This window comes from Lolium perenne, chromosome 3, assembly GCF_019359855.2.
Source record: "Lolium perenne isolate Kyuss_39 chromosome 3, Kyuss_2.0, whole genome shotgun sequence".
In the NCBI taxonomy this organism is placed as follows: Eukaryota; Viridiplantae; Streptophyta; class Magnoliopsida; order Poales; family Poaceae; genus Lolium; species Lolium perenne.
Window position 1 is genome coordinate 335411892 of NC_067246.2, and position 16491 is coordinate 335428382.

At 47.6% G+C, this 16491-nt stretch overlaps 2 protein-coding genes and 1 long non-coding RNA gene across 7 annotated transcripts; 2 read left to right on the forward strand and 1 right to left on the reverse strand.

Annotated features, from left to right (window-relative positions):
- Positions 1-1011: 1011 nt before the first annotated feature.
- Positions 1012-3876, forward strand: LOC127345901 (uncharacterized). Of its 3 annotated transcripts, XM_051372423.2 has the most exons (4): positions 1012-2601; positions 2697-2765; positions 2842-2950; positions 3685-3876. In XM_051372423.2, the coding sequence occupies exon 1, from the start codon at positions 1232-1234 to the stop codon at positions 2333-2335; it is 1104 nt and encodes a 367-aa protein (XP_051228383.1). In that variant the 5' UTR covers positions 1012-1231; the 3' UTR covers positions 2336-2601; positions 2697-2765; positions 2842-2950; positions 3685-3876. The 3 variants fall into 3 exon arrangements, with proteins under 3 accessions (XP_051228383.1, XP_071684827.1, XP_071684828.1); XM_071828726.1 differs by having other exon boundaries at positions 2697-2950; XM_071828727.1 differs by lacking the exon at positions 3685-3876 and adding an exon at positions 3111-3357 and having other exon boundaries at positions 2697-2950.
- A 659-nt stretch (positions 3877-4535) lies between these two features.
- On the reverse strand, positions 4536-7343 carry LOC127345900 (uncharacterized). Of its 3 annotated transcripts, XR_011756351.1 has the most exons (3): positions 6704-7326; positions 4877-4999; positions 4536-4723 (listed from the first exon to the last, which is right to left on the reverse strand). XR_011756351.1 is itself a non-coding variant. In XM_071828725.1 (2 exons), the coding sequence occupies exons 1-2, from the start codon at positions 7143-7145 to the stop codon at positions 4947-4949; spliced, it is 495 nt and encodes a 164-aa protein (XP_071684826.1). In that variant the 5' UTR covers positions 7146-7325; the 3' UTR covers positions 4536-4946. The 3 variants fall into 3 exon arrangements, 2 of the variants coding, with proteins under 2 accessions (XP_071684826.1, XP_071684825.1); XM_071828725.1 differs by having other exon boundaries at positions 4536-4999; positions 6704-7325; XM_071828724.1 differs by lacking the exons at positions 4536-4723; positions 4877-4999 and having other exon boundaries at positions 5780-7343.
- Positions 7344-13291: 5948 nt separating this feature from the next.
- Positions 13292-15794, forward strand: LOC127345902 (uncharacterized). Its single transcript, XR_007879113.2, has 3 exons — positions 13292-13927; positions 14284-14722; positions 15417-15794. It is a non-coding gene; the product is annotated as an uncharacterized lncRNA (long non-coding RNA).
- Positions 15795-16491: the final 697 nt, after the last annotated feature.

Here is a 16491-nt window from a genome sequence, read left to right on the forward strand (position 1 = left end):
GGTTCACCCACACAACACTTATCAAAACAATGAAGATTAATTAGCCGTATGTAGCGAAAGCACTAGACTAAAATCCCGTGTATCCTCGAGAACGTTTGGTCATTATAAGTAAACAAACCGGCTTGTCCTTTGTGCTAAAAAGGATTGGGCCACTCGCTGCAATTATTACTCTCGCACTTTACTTACTCGTACTTTATTCATCTGTTACATCAAAACCCCCTGAATACTTGTTTGTGAGCATTTACAGTGAATCCTTCATCGAAACTGCTTGTCAACACCTTCTGCTCCTCGTTGGGATCGACATTCTTACTTATCGAAGATACTACGATACACCCCCTATACTTGTGGGTCATCAGCCATCATCGCGAGGTCCCTCCAGGACCTCGTGCCCGCTGAGAACGCCATGCCGCTCGACCAGGCCTGCGCCTGGTCGAGGGAGCAGTGGGAGAAGGAGGAGGCGGAGCGGCAGGCGAGGCTCCTCCAGGACGTCGCTCGCTACCGCCGGCCTGCGACTCCTCCATCCGGCGCCGCCGTCCCCGTCGTCGACCTCGAAGCCTCCGACGACGACCTGTACAAGCCATCGCCGTCCCCGCCTCGCACCAGTGGCAGGTGGGGAGACGCCGGCCAAGGCAGCAGCCAGGCGGCTTCGGCGCCGCCGCAGTTTGACGACGACGGCTCCGACGACGATGGCGGCGACTATACGGTGTTCTACCGCCATTTCAGCATGTAGAGCGCCGTGTTTTTATATTTACAGTTGTATTCCCCTAGCCGAATTCGAAATATAGTCGAATTCGGTCTCTATGTATGAACTTCGCCCTCTATATAGTAAATATCATTAAATTTAGTCTAAATTCGACCGTTTTATGCTGTAGTTTGTCAAGTTTCCGTTTTTCAAATTTAGATCGCCGTCTTCGCCTGAGATCGTGGCTGGGAAACTACTCCTCCCCACGCCAAATTTACGTCCAATCCGGACGTAAATTTCCCCGGATTTCGGCGTGGGGACGGCAAACGAGTGGAGATGCTCTTACCCTCTTGTGTTGGATTGCAAACAAAGGCGGTTTCTTAATCCGATTTTCCTTCCGGCTAGTTAGAGACAGGGTCTATAAATAGCTCATGGATATGCAGATTAGAAGAGCCCGTCAAATCGCGATTGCAGATTTCAGATCTGTCTTTGTGTGTTCTCGATTGCGACGAAAATCGAGTCTTTGGGCTGAGGAATAAGACCTCATCGATGAATCAGAAAAAGGAGCTGATCTTGGGAGGAGGGATATCCAAGAGGCGGCAGGAGGGGCTCTGGGACCGTGCCGACAAAAAAAAGTCGCGGAAGCAGAAACACCTCTATCTGGTGCTAGATGACTGGGCCAAGGGCTTTAGCATCCGCAAGATTGACATTGACACCTTGGACTTGGACAGCAGCTCCGACATGGACCTGGAGTTCCCAAACGTCCGGCTAGTGTCACCTGAACCTAAATATCGCATGAACTTTGCTGCCCTGGGCAGCAATATCTTCATTGCGAGCAACAGACACCCTGGCACCATGGTCTACGACACAGAGACAAATGGATTGGCCATCGGCCCTCATCTCCCGGATACACTGCTCCGCGGGACTCAGATCCTTGTGGCTGCTGCTGACATGCAGCAACTGTATGTGTTCAAGTTTAACCACATGGATATGCAACAGTCCTTCGAGGTGATGTCGGCAAAACAGGGGGATCTCCACTCTTCAAATCCAAGCACGGACTGGTCTTGGACAAGTGTGCCCTCCCCACTGCCATTAACTGAGGGTGACAGAATCACCTCCTATGCCATGCACCCGGATGGACACAGTATCTTCATGTCTGCTAGCAACAACCCCAATGTATGTACCACCTTCTCCTTTGACACCAAGAACCATAACTGGAGGTTTCATGGGGAATGGGCCTTGCCTTTCCAAGAACAAGGCTACTTTGACAGTGAGCTGGATGCGTGGGTTGGCCTTCATGAGGATGGCTACATTTGTTCCTGCAAAGTTGCTTCCCCCACCAGCTTAGTTATCATGCAGCCGGACTGCAAGATGGTCGAAGAGAAGCTTTTCCTCAAGCACTCGGGGAGTCTAGGTGCCACCCTCACTTACATGGGGAACAGCAGGTTTTGCCTTGTGGAGAGAGTCGTACGCAAAGAAATGGAGTTTGAAGACAGCTTTGTTGGTGACTGTGGCTTCATGGTCCACATTACCATTTTTGGTCTTAAGTACAGTTGTGAGGGAGAGCTGCAAACCACCATCCACCGAACCGCCAAATCATATCAAGTGTCTAAGAATTTCATGTCATTTTCTCCTGTAGCGTTCTGGTTATAGCTAGGAATGCTGGTTGGTTTGGTTGTATGCAATGCATCTATGTACTTTTCATGGATGTAAATTATGATTTGTGGCAAAAAAAAAATTTGCTTCTCGTGGCAATTTTTGTGGAACCTGCTGAGGTATCTTTGCTACTCTTAAACAAGAGTTAGTCCTACATTCTTTCTTAGGTTCCTAGTACCCTTCCATCTCTCCCTCTTTCCCTTAGGCTCCTATCGCCCTTTCTCATGGAGTAGGCTGGTTATCCTCAAAGCTCTTCGTTCGAGGTTTGGCCTTCTTATGATTTATATACTCTTTTGATCTGTTAAAAATAAGTTATTCTGCTGTGGTATTATCTGATTGCCGTGAATAATTGTTGTAGGGCTTTCCTGGAGCACAAACGAAAGCACTCTGATGGATGCCTTTTCCCATTACGGTGAAATTATTTATGGTAATGGTTTCCTCATTTATTTCTCTGCTCTCATCTTGGATGTTTCATTTTTTTTCTCTTCTTCGTTTCTGTCCAGCTAAGGTCCTCGTAGACCATGACACTGGAAGGTTTAGAGGTTTTGGCTTTATAACTTATATGCAGCAGATGAGCATGCTTCGTCTGCCATCATGGCCTTGAATGGAAAGGTAAATTCATAATCAGGATGAACTCTTATCAGCTTTCTTGTTCCCAAGCTTTGTGATACTGATGTGATTACTAGATTAGGATAATTTCTTAGAACCATATCCTATGCAAATTCTCTGCATCAATGTTTTCTAAACTTAGCTTTTCAACTCCATATTCTAGATTTATGGTGGTCTAATGCCGTTGTGTCACCATTCTTGGTTGCTCGACGGTGGTGTTGCTGCCCAGTTGTTCAAGTCTCAATGCCTCACCATTCTTGGTTGGAGGCAAGGCTAGGCGAGGCCTAATGTCATTGTGGTCTGTAGTTGAGAGCACCTCCTTACCAAGTTGTAGTCGCTTGGTGAGGACGGTCGTGTGTGTGTGTTCCTCCTTCTGGAGGTTGTACCCCCGATGGCTTCTTCCTTCTCAATGAAACGAAACCAAAATCTCTTGCGTTTTCTCGAAAAAATAGATTTATGGTGATCAAATTCCTGTTGATTCCACTGAAGTTTCAGCCTCCTATTGTTCTAGAGATCACTGCAATCCAATTCAAGTTGGATAACTGTAGCATGCTATCCAAGTGTTGGGAGCACTAATATTATAATACTATATATCAAAGCTGGACCCTTTTGCTTGAACCAGGGCAATTTGGTACTGTTTCATTTTTATTTTCTTTCCTTGGATATTTATTGTTATTCGTTTACGTAGTGGTCAGGCTGCCCATGAAGACCTGTGCGCTCGGTTCCTCAATTTTCAGATAGCGTTTGGTCAAAGCGGTGATGCTATGAAGTGGGCTCCACCATGAAACAATCGAGGCAGCCCACTCCTCAGCAGATTGAGCAATTTCCCTCTCCCAGCACCGCACGCCTCCGCCAGGCCACCTGCGTCCACACCATCGCCATCCCCTAGATGTCCGCCGACCGCGTCGACCCCATCGCCGTCTTCCAGGACACCGTAGGACACCGCCCGCAACACCACATGTACCCCTCTCTCTATGCAAGACGAAAGAGGTGGCGGCCGTGAATGAGCGCAACCGCGGCTGCGCTCTCCCCTCTGATTTTCTTATCCTCCCCTTCTCAACACCGGCACCCTACTGCAGCAGCGCCTGCTGCCGCCACCGACGCCGTCCCTGCCTTTCGGCGGTGTGGGAGCGACCTTGGCCCCGGGCTCTACATCGACACCGCCCGAGATGCCCTGCCACCAGGTCCGTTTCCCTCCGTCGCCGTCACCGCTTCCGGCTTGGATCGCTATCCGCCACGTATCGGCGGCGGTGTTGCGCGCGGCCTCCTAGTGCGTCGGCGTGTGCGGGAGATGCGTGATCTGCAGCTGCAGCTCCTCCAAGTTGCGCTCCGTTGCGTAAGAGAACTGTGCCAAATCAACCTTGCCGCCCACGCGACACAAGGTCGATGTCCTCAACACTATCAAGCTTTCGGGGCCGCCACCCCGACATCCAATGGCTCCACCACGCCCAGCGTAGACCACCAACACCACCTTCCGGGACCGCCATCCCGACATACCCCCGCTCGCACTCGGAGCCACAATGCCGCACGACGCAGCCACCCGCAGCCCAAGCTGCACAGAGCAAACCGCTCGCAGACCACGGCCATCGCACCAACATCTCGTATCTGAACTTGTTAACATCCGTCAATTGAGAACAATACATACGGCACTAAAAGCTACAGGCAAACTGAAGATCAAAGTTCCCCGCAGGGAGAACACTCTATCATCTTCAGATGATTTCCTCTTTGCATCTGTCATCGTGCAAGCCTCAACACCATCGCGGGCCACATTGTTTCCTAGTAAAGATATCAGCTGTTACATGTAGCATCAGCCTTGCTCATTTGCAATTTTGCATTGCAAGCCGCATCGACCAAATTATTTATAGATCAACCCAGGTATACATAAGCTCCATCTAGTAGTTTAAACACAATAATGAACAAATGCAGTACCTCGAGCTGCAGCGTAATTCTTGCTTGCTCTTCATGTTTCAAATGTGAACTAGTTGCTGGCCCAAGCTAACTAGTCCTCTATAGTATGGTAGAGATGGCTGGGCTGACCTTGGATAGCCGGACCTGAGGAGCAATGTTGTAGGGTCAACACCAAAGCTGTTTGTGTGACAATATCAGTCTAAAGATGTCCACTCTTCTAGTTCCTTATATAAGATAGCTAAATGTTGAGGGGTGACACTCATGTTTCTTCCTGTAATGTGTATTATTAAAGTGCCCCCGATAATTCATATGTTTTTGTGGCTATTGGCACAAAACAATATTATCACAAGGGATAATTGAGCAACAAGAATATGAAGAACCACATGAGTCTGTCTTCTGCAAGCAACTAAAATGAGTTAACCATCTTCTTTATAGAATTTGTTGCAGCTAAGATAATTGGCAAGGTGTTTTATTTATTTACTTTGTGTTAACATGGTACATTACAGTGGGTTAACCATTCTAGATCTTCTGCTCTAAATATTGCTACTTCTATTGTAATGTGGGGCTGTGGAATAGCCACAGTGAAATTGTGTTTAACCAAGGTCTGTGCATCAATATTTAACATGCCTGGAGAAGGGTTCTTTGCAACTTAAGGGAGTGCCTATTACTGCACATAGGGGCTACTCGGACCAGACTGGAAAACTTTGTAGTAGCACATCTGGTGTCTGGTGAGCATCCTTCCCATGCCCACCAGGATCGGCTATGACAGTACAACCTGGGTCATAGTGATCGAAGATCCAAAAGTGATGGCAGGACTTTTAGGGGATTGGAAGTGCAGAAAAATTAAAAAGTCTGCAACAAGCGTCATTGTAACAGGGGCACACAAGCCAACATGTGTGTATATGTAGCTTAAGCCAATAGTACTTCAAGCACAACACACCAATTGTCATACTAGCATGGACTGAAATAGGCATTTATGAAGAGCTAATAAACATCAGTCAAGCGGACGCAGGAACACGACTGATGAAAGAGATAACTGAAATACATATATTGTTCGACTGCTTGATCTCCCCTTCCTCGCATATATCGGTTGTAACCCCAGAGTACTGAAGTGGCAATAGCACCAAGGCCAGAACAGTTCTATTTTCACAGACATTTAGGACAAGGGACGGAAATCGCAATACTGCAGGAGGACCGTAATAAGGCTGAAAGGTCGATTAAGATAGTGCTTTCTGGAGATAATATCCACCGTGTCGCCTCTTAGGTTGTACACACACATGTTGCCCATGCCTTCATAATCTAACATGTATATGCAGTCTCCGTCAACAGATGGAAGATTATCCGCATCCACAGACACACACCTATCTTCACCGAGGAAGAGCGCGCAGCTGCCAAGGCTCTTGACCTCCTCCAACAACATGTACTGGATGTTGACTCTGAAAACTTTGAAAGATAGTTCTGTGTAGCAAACAAGCAGCAGTTCCCCGTCAGACTCCACGAGATAAGAGCGCAATTCGCCAAATTCTTCCTCTCTACATACGTCCATTTCAGGCGGCACCTGGTCTATGACCTCGAGCTCCTCTGGTGTGATAAGCTCGAATAACCATCCGTGCATATCGGCACAATATATGTTGCCATGGAAGTTAACAATGCTATCCAAGTAATGACCAGGACCAGAGGCCTCCTGTGTAAAGTCCGTGTCTGTAAAGACTTGGCTGGCTGGAACAGCACAGAACACCGTGGCCGATATCAGGAAGACCAGCGCGCAATGAGAGCCTCCCTTTAGCGCGGTATACTCTATATGCTTAAAATCTTCAGGTAGCGGCGCGGTGAAGAGGAGCATGTCACCTGTAAAGGGGTTGAGGACACGAGCCAGGTGCGGGGCCTCCTTTTCCCCGAGCACGAGGAGACCGTCGGTAGCACCGACGAGGATGTGGTCGCGGAGCACCGGGAGGCGCAGGCGGCGGAACCGCCCGGTGGGGACGTGGAGGAAGAGGCGGGTGTCGTCGTCGTCGTTGTCGGGTTTCATGTCGACCATGACCCAGTGGCGTGGGCGGAAACGGATGTCCGTGGCGAGTGGAGAATGCTTGGCGATGGCAGAGCGCCAGCTGGGGCAGACGGCCCTCATGTCCATGTACGCGTCGACACCGCCGGTGGTGGAGAGGACGCAGTCGGCGATGCCTTGGACGAGCTCCGGTAGAAGCGACGCCCAGTCCGAAATGATGGATAGTTCATCGATCTTGGTGCTGCCGCGCGGCCGCGGCTTCCCCCATTCGACGCCATTCTTCATTGACGCCCCCTGAGTGCTCGGCAGGCACCTCAGCCCGCCGCCTCGCGCTCAGGGTCAGGGTTCCAGATCGGTGCTGGGCGGCGGCTCTGCTAGGAGAAGCGAGTCGGCTCGGCGGCGGCGGAGCAAGCTTGTACGAGGAGATGGAGCTGGCTGGACAAGAGCAGCAATGGAGGCGGCTGGGACTTGGGGAAAGAAAGCTCGCGCGTGCGTTGGACGAGAAATGGCTTAGGGTGAGGTTATTGGGCTGGGAAACTCTTTTTGTTGGGCTTCGTCACCGCTTCTTTGCCAGCCTAACCTGAGACCATCACCGCTCAAAAAAAAAAAGAAAACCTGAGACCATCAAAATATGTTCAGTTCTTTGCCAGTCTCAAGACAATTCAGTTGTTTGTTAGACTCAAAACAATTGCTTAGGTCAAAAGGGAAAACAAAAGAGTTACTCGTAGTGCCACAAGCCCTTAATGGACATGATCGTCGGTTGCCAGGAACCCTATAAACTGGACAAAATCGATCGCAGTAGAAAGTCAACTTGAGAACGAGGGAATAGGGTGACATACCGTAGCCGTAGCGGGCCCTGGTGAAGTGGAGCTATAAACCTACGAACCATGGCGATGACGGCGCGACAACGGCGGCACTAGAAGAAAACCTTGCGGGCAGCTCGACCTGCGTCAGGTCATGCCGGCGCCGCGTAGGAGACGTAGACGACGCCGGGAAGCCAAGGCAAGCCGCTAAGCTCGCTGGAGCTCAACAACTCAACCATGGCAATAAAACCTAGAATCGGGTAGGGTCATGATCTCGAAATTTAGGAACCAATAGACGAATCTAATGGGATAGAGCGGTAGAACGGAGCGAGGCAAGTTTTTAGGTACAAGCGCAGCGGCGGCAGCGACCGGAGATGAACGAGGTATAAACGGCGGTGGTGAGGCGACCACGGGGGCGAGTGCCACAGGGGTGAGAGCGAGGTGGAGGAACACTAAGTGGTGTGGTCGGTTTGACTTTTTCTTCCACGAACCTGATAGGTTTGGACCCACCTATCAGGGGACAAAACTGTCATTTCTTAAATAGCCAAAATAGAGCAAAAGACCCTCGATCGAGGAAAGATCAGAAAACGCGTGGTACAAGAATTGAAGAATGGAACTGAGCCGTCGGGTTCCAATGAACTATCAGTACTACTTCCGATGTTGTCATGTTAGCAGCAAAAATTACAACCGGACACTACGGGAACGCCGCAAGGTGCCGACGGCCAAACCCTGCGCCGACGGCAAAATATCGGGGCCATCGGCACAGGTCACCTCGACGCCCGATAACGAAGCCAGCCGTCGGCACATCGGCAGCTGTGTTGACGGAAGCCGTCGACACAAACCTCAGCTGTGCCGAGCACAAACGTTGGCACAGTCTCTGCCCGATGGGGACACTGACACCGCCGTGACGCGGGAGAAATGACGCTAACCTGTGGCCGTCGGCACAATTCATGTATCTGTGCCGATGGCAATGTCGTCTGCACAACTTCCACGCCATGATTTCCCGCCATTTTCTCTCGTCCATTCTCTCCCGCCAAATATTCCCGCCGTTTCAGCCCCTCGCCGCCCTATATATAACCATGTATTCTCCTCCAACACCACTATCAACGCTTCTCTCCTCCAACACCACCATCAGCACTTCTCTCCTCCAACACCACCACATAATCCTTTGAGGTCCGCTGCCGTTGAGATGGCTCCTCGTCGTCGTAGCAACACGGGCTTCCTCAGCGTTTGCAAGCGGCCTGCGGGTGCGTGTGTGGCTTGGCACCTTCTACACGAAGGAGGCTGCTGCCCGCGCATACGACGTTGCGGCGTGGAGATTTGGCTGGCTGCGCAACGAAATGAAGGCAACGGGATGTTCGTGGACCCGGCCCTCTCCTGGTTCATCGCGAGAGGGCACACTGATGCACTCTGGACGCCATTCTCTCGGTGCTTCAGGCATTTCCCCTACTGGCGACGGTTCAGGTGCTGATTCTACCTTGGTTTACCTAGACAAAGGTCGAACGCCTGAGTTTGGGAGTGATGAACTTAGTTCGAGTACATGATCTTAGTTTCCCTTAGCTAGGTGTCTATCAGGTGTGTGTCGATCGTGCGTATGATACTTGCTGCCTTGTGGTGATCATGTCGATAAATTGTGTATGATGCTGATCTTATTGCTACATTGGTACCTTCTATATGATGATGATGATCTTGTTGTGATCCACCTCCTCTGATTTAATTGCTATTTTTAATGCTAATTATTCTGTGAAATAACTGCTACTTTGCTCGCCGAAATAAAAAACAAATGGAAATAGCTGCACAGATCTTTGACCGTGCCAAATGGTAGGGTGCCGTCGGCACAACTATGCACTTTTTTCGTTTGGGGACGGCTCGGGACGGTGCTGATGAGCTAATGTGCCGATGAGACTGTGCCGACGACATTGCCGTCGGCACATCACTGACCATGTGGGACGCGTGGCAGCCTGTCGCTAGCCGATCCTGCAGACGGCATTTCCGTCGGCACTCCTCCATTGTCTAACGGCCGTTAGCCGTCCGGCGGGTCCCACAACGGCTGTGCCGACGGCTCGAGCCCATCAATGGGTTGGTGTCTGTGCCGATGGCCAGCCTAGCTGTGTCGAGACATTATTGTACGGACGGCAAAGTGCCGGCAGTTGCTTCCCGACGGTAAGGCCTCCTGTGCCGCCGGCTGCCGGTAGTTGCTTCCCGACGGTAAGGGCTCCTATGCCGATGGCCGCCGGCCGTCGGTCCTGATTGTTTCCTGTAGTGATGACACCATATTATGCCTTTTACAATGCATTGTAGTCTCTTAACGTGTTCTTCCCAGTACGAAAAGAAAATCTTTGCCTAGAACAAAAAATACACGACGGGATAAGTATCTTTTTCTTTTTCTTTTTTTCTTCCTTATCTTCTAGCTACAACTACCAATCAGAATTCGCCCCACCTTATAACACTCGGCAAAGCATTTGTTTTCTTCATGTCCTTATACATACTTTATTAAATTATTAAACATATTTATTGAAATGTCCGCAATTTTTTGGTTCAGCATACCATTTAGCAAAATCCTAGGTCCGCCACTGGCCTCCCCATGAATTGAACATAGTACGCCGAGAGTATATCTCAGAGGAAGAGGATTACCACCAAATTGTGCCTGGATGAGAAAGCCATATAATGACTAACAATTTTAAAAAGCTCATAAGAGTCTTCTAAGAGCAAGTATAATAGATCCTTGTCAGTCTAAGCAATTTTATATATGCTTATGGCATCCACTAGAGCACAGATTATTTTCGTCTCGGAAATCAGATCTTCCAGGTACATTACATCTCAACTTAATAGTCGATTTAGCACAGCAGATAGCTTTGTAGTTTCTTCAAAGGGCCTCTCCGGTGGCCTTTGGCTGCTATGGTCGGACGAAGTTCAGGTCAGTGTCAAGTATTCCAACCACTTCTTAATCCTAGCTGTAGTTGTTCATATAGCCACAAATCTTGAATTTGCGCTGGCCTGTGTGTATGGGGATCCTCATCATCGCCACACGAGAATGATATGGGATCAGATATCCACTTTTGTGTATGATAACATAGGGAAACCAGTAATTTGCTTAGGCGATCTCAACAACATCATGTGTGACATGGATACTACCTCTGTTAATGTAAACCACTATCTTATGCGTACTTTTAATGGTTATGTTAAGCAATGTGGTCTCTTTGATCTTGGTTTTAGTGGTCCTGCTTATACTTGGACGAACAAGCGTTTCTCGTCAACTCCTGTGTTCGAGAGGCTGGATCGGTGTCTTGCTAATGCTGAATGGTGTAATGTGTTTCCCAACACCAATGTTTTTAATCTTCCGATTATTCTTAGTGATCATGTACCTATTCTTGTTTCAACTGAATCCCAATTTCATAGACCAAAACTCAATTTCAAATTTGAAAATTGGTGGACCATGGAAGAAGACTTTCAAAATGTTGCAAAAACTGCTTGGCGTTCTTCTAATAATAAACCTTTCCATACTAGGACAACTAATCTTGCAGGTACCCTTAAGAAATGGTGCAAAAAGAAAAGGCCAATACAGCAACAGCTAGATACACTTCAAGATCGGATCAATACCATCCAGAAGCAACCGATTCAAGATCAAGACCACTCCTTGGAGGCAAAACTTATTGCTCAATATGAAGAAAACATGACAAAACTCACAGAATTTTACAGGCAACGAGCAAAGAAACATTGGGCTGTGCACGGAGACAGAAACACCTCTTATTTTCACACTGCCGCCCTCAAGCGTCGACGCAGAAACCGCATCGTTTCAATTAAGGATGCGCATGGCAACAACCTATTTGACCCAGATGACATTGCTCAGGAATTTGTTCGTTACTTTAAAACAATTTTTCACTCGTCTTGTCCTAACAATGGCAGGCCATTTTTGAGCACTTCTTGTCCATGTGATACAGAGGATTTCACCAATTCTATTCCAGACAAGCAGGAGATTTGGGAGATCATCAAAGCAATGAAGAAACATGCATCTCCAGGCCCTGATGGGTTCAATGTCGCCTTCTACACCTCAACTTGGAGCTGGATTGGAGATGACGTGACCAACATGGTAAGAAACTTCTACATCACAGGTATCCTTCCTCCTCGCCTCAACGACACAAACATTGCTCTTATTCCAAAAAAGTTTGTATGTCATCTGCCTTCTGACTTTAGACCAATTAGTCTCTGTAATGTCATCTATAAAATAATTGCTAAGTCCTTGGCTAATAGATTGAAGGAACAGTTGCCTGATTATATTCATCCTTCTCAGCAAGCCTTCAAAGTAAGACGCATTAATAACAATATCTGTCACGCCCCGAGACCGGGCCTGGACGAGACAGCCGCCGCGCGCCTATAAACCGAGAGGTTTATACTCGCGCAAGGCTAAAAATGCAGGCAATAACCAGCACAGTGGATCACGAGAAGCTCATCTATTTATATTTTCTTTACAATTACAAGAATTACAACTAAATTCTCTAATTCGCTTCCCACCCGCTGGTCCAGCCTAATCTCCGACCGACGAACTCTTCTGCTGCGCAACTCTGATAAAAACATTGGGGAGCTAGGGTGAGTACGATAAATCATACTCAGCAAAACGATTATACACAATCATATACAATGTAAAATAGAAATACTTTTGTAAAACAACAACATGTGGTTAAGGTATTAGGCAATTTAAAACGCATGATGCCACACATGAAAGTAAGTTTCCCTACCCGGGAATCACAGGGGTGAAATTCACACTTTTACACTCTGCAGAGGGGTACTCCGACATCGACAGTCTTGACTAGGTTGCGCTAGTCAAGCAGTGTTCTTATACCCGCTAAGACCCGGCCACTCTGACCTACTGATGTCGGTCGCTCCTACGGATCCATCACCGACACGTTCCCGAACAGAGGCCGTCCCCAGCGGAGAACACAGACAGTCCCATACCTGAACTGTGACCGGTACAATATGTTTACCTTCGTAGCACCAAGTTTGCTCTTATAAAAACATGTATCTCTCATGTTGATCACTTTCTATCGATATTCGCGCTAATGCCCGATTCGTACCGGTGGCTCCAGCGGATCCATCACCGCGTAACGACACCGGCGGATTAGCCCACAAATATCTCATATCTCATATCAAATACTAAATCAGGTATTTTAGCAGCAAAACCTACTTTACAAAATATATAAGAGGGTATAAAGCAGCTTGCCTTGAATAAATATAGCAGATCGATGTATAACGTCCAAAAGAAAACCAACAACAGTATACAAGCGTCAATCTACCGCTGGACTGTCTTCTACGATGGACTGGCAGAACCTTCCCATATGTGTTCCTGTATTCTGGGTCGACATCTTCCTCTCATACTCTCGCTGGCTCTTTACTTCTCACTATATTGCTCTAGCTATACTTCACATAAGTTCACTGATTCCAGTCTATTCTCTCGCGCGTTCTGAGTTCTAAAGCAACGGCAGCAGCTATTTATAGCAAGAGAAGTCGTTTAACTAGCTAAAATATCCGGCTACCGCTTTGCCGCTGAGACACTTCGATACGCCCTGGTAAAATATCTGGCCAGCTGCCGCCTGAGCTGGACTACATGCAGTGTCGTGGAAAGAGCTCTTTTACAGTACCCAAGGATGAATATGGGCCATCCAATCTATAGATTGAGCCGTGCAGATGAAGCCATACTGTCAGATTTCGGCCGCCCAACACGCGAGCAGTATAGAGTGTCCTGCGCCGTCCAGAGCCAACAGTATATGTTGATGAGGGTATTTTAGGAAGATCATATTTTGTCCCGCAAGGCAGACTCCATCTCCTACCCCCGTTCGTTCACTTTGCCCACCCAAAAAATCCCCTCAGATATTCCGGCCGCCATGGACCTGCTCCCCTGTAGTCCCTCCTCTCTCTCCGGCTTGAGCAGCGGCGGAGACGGGAACCACCCTTCCGAGCCAGGGTCCGGCCGCCGCCGCCGCCAACGCGCAGCCCCCGTATCCCCTCCTCCTCGGTCGATTTGAATGGCCCCTACAAACTAGGGTTCGGGCCGTCGCTGACGCCGACCACCGTGGCGCCGCTGGTCGATCTCCGGCCAGGATGATCCGCGGACATGAAGGTTTCGGAGGGTCGCGCGGCCCAGCCGGTCAAGTACTGGGCCGAGGCAGACGCGGTGTCGCCGGCGGGTGTCGCCGGCGGTTGCCGCCGACCACGGCGACGAAGCTGCAGGTCCTCTGAACAACGACAACGGACTCCTCTGAACAGAAGGTACGTTGTGGTTTCAGCCTTAGATACGAGAACCGATTTTAGGAGATATGAAGACGGATTTTATTACTCACTCATTTGATCCTATATAGCTAGAGTTTTGATTTTGTTGCCTTGCCTGCTCGTTGCGGTGACATATTCACATAAATGGTTAGGCTTAGGCATGTCGAGGGCTTAGATATATGATGGAATCATATTGTAGGTTAGTGAACACATATTTCTGAGTAACTCACATCATGCAGGATATCTGAATAACAAAATTAGTAATTGAACGAAGACCTAGGAAGAACTATGGAGCTTCTCTAGGATGGTATGATTACTGTGCATACTTCGTTTCTGATAAAAAATACTTTAATCAGGTTCTGAGGTGGCTGAAGAAGGTGTGCCATGAATCACAGCAGGATAATAAGCGTCCCGCAGACTCTGAGCATTTTTCAGTTCCTCCGATCCATACTAGGCATATGAAGTCAAATTCTGCCTCCACTTCGATGAAGAAAGAGAGGACATGGTTCCCATTTCCTGGAGGATGAAGCGGCGCCACCTGGAAACTAAACACGAAGATGCCAGCTACGAAGTGAAGCCGAAGGTGTATCCATCTACCAGCAGTTGTTCCCAGCAAGAGTTTGCGGAAGCAACTAGAGATGCAGCTTCAGTGGTCCGGCCAAAGCGAGTGAAAATCCGGTTCACTCCTAGCGCTAACAGACTGGTTGAGCAGCAGGACAGCTCAGGTCAGGGATTTGCAAGCGATGACAAGTCACCTGGGTATTGGCGCACGTATTAGGGTGCGGCTACACACAGGTGCTAACCTCAACAGATAGAATTCTTTGTTTAGGTGCATTGTTAACTAGACGAAGCGCTTGCATTATGGTTAGCACAGATGCTGACTGACTGAGTTTAGGAAGGGTGAGGAGAGGAGGATAGGGCTGATTGCTTTGGTTAATCCATTCTTTGTGCAGCATGGCCTCCAATTTGAGGCCTCGCAAGGCATGGTTAGAAATCATGATTTGTTTAGAGGCTCAGAGTCACCGCTTGCCGCTCTTTGATGCCTGCATTGCCTGTGACGGAATTGGGCCTCGCTACCTTCCATTCTGCAAGTCCTTTTTTCTTTTGTTTAGCAGCTGTAAATCTCTCTGTATCTTCTTGTTTTTATCATCAACGAGAGCAGCATTAGCTGCCGCTAACTGTATTCTTTCATACTTTCATACGCTTGTCGATTCAAGTATCCTTGGTTTACCTACTTCTGAAATATTCAATCAATTAAGCAAATCATTCTTTTAGGATGTTAGTTGGTTGATTTGGTTCCTGTTATGCGTGCTTACAAAGAACTAGCAATTACCCAGTTAGCTAGCATGAATGGTCCGGTGTTGGGAAAGCAGCTATCCTCCAGTCTTTCTCATTGACATTATTTGAAATACTTTTGTTGCTAATTTTGTCTCAGTTGAGGCACAAAATGAAGGAGCTCCTAACTTGTATTTGTTGTCTTGTATGACAGGTTGATGCTGATGACAGCATTTGGCTGGAGCTGGATGAAGGAATGATCCCATCAACTATTTTTAGAAGGATCATAAAAAAATTATACTTAGCCAAAATAGTCTTCTTCTAGAAATAACGAGGCATGTGTTTTAGCTCCGGTCAGCCGAGCATATATTTGTCTGAAATCGAATCTTTATATTTGCTTGTGAACTGGTTGTTTGGTAGACCATATATTTAGTGCAAATATTGGACTTTTACTTTAGTGACAATGTCCATGTAGGTAAAATTTCAGTGTTTATTATCAAGTCCATATATCACAATCCCTGCATATCCTTTGTAGTACTTGTAACCTTCTATTTCGATTAAGTGAAAGATAATCTTTTCCGTATAGTTTCAATTGGTACTTCCTGAGGACGCAACATAGACTGGTTGAATTCAGATAAGAATTGCACACAGTTTAATCTCGTGTGTTCGAAGGCCACCAATTTCATATTCAATGGCATCCGCCTTTTGAGCGTTATTCAACCCATGACGAGACTTTATGAAAGTTGTCTGATCACCAATGGCGAGTGGATGGTTATGTTCAACCATGAAATCTTTTACAAACCATTCACCACTTTTCATAGACATCTCGATCTCCATCGGAGCACTTCCTCACCCGGCATCCACAATGTCCATACCTGGCTTCTTAGTCAGCTCTTCTTTTCTAACACTAAACCCCCTTGGACTTAGCATACGCATTGTAGTACTTGTAATCTTCTTCCTCGCTACTAAAAGTTTTGTTAACCACCATATCATGTTCTTTATTGTCCTCCATGCCCTCCATGACATACACTGCGGTTATGAATCAGAGCTAGATTATTACGAGTCTGATACTAAAACTAACACATGTTTCAGTATGAATAATGCAATATCCATGTCATTCACTGCTTAAATTTTTTTACTTCAGGATTATCCTTCTAAACTACACAAATCTGGCCCACACTTAATTTAGCAATGATACTGACATGACAGAAAGTATATGCAACACATTACGATCACCATATACAAGTTCTTGTATCAGCATCTGGGCAAAAACATAAACGGAAACTGTT

What these genes read in the sequence shown, in the direction of transcription:
- LOC127345901 (XM_071828726.1), top strand. Translation starts at nt 1,232, where the DNA reads ATGAATCAGAAAAAGGAGCTGATCTTGGGAGGAGGGATATCCAAGAGG.
- LOC127345900 (XM_071828724.1), bottom strand. Translation starts at nt 7,145, where the DNA reads ATGAAGAATGGCGTCGAATGGGGGAAGCCGCGGCCGCGCGGCAGCACC.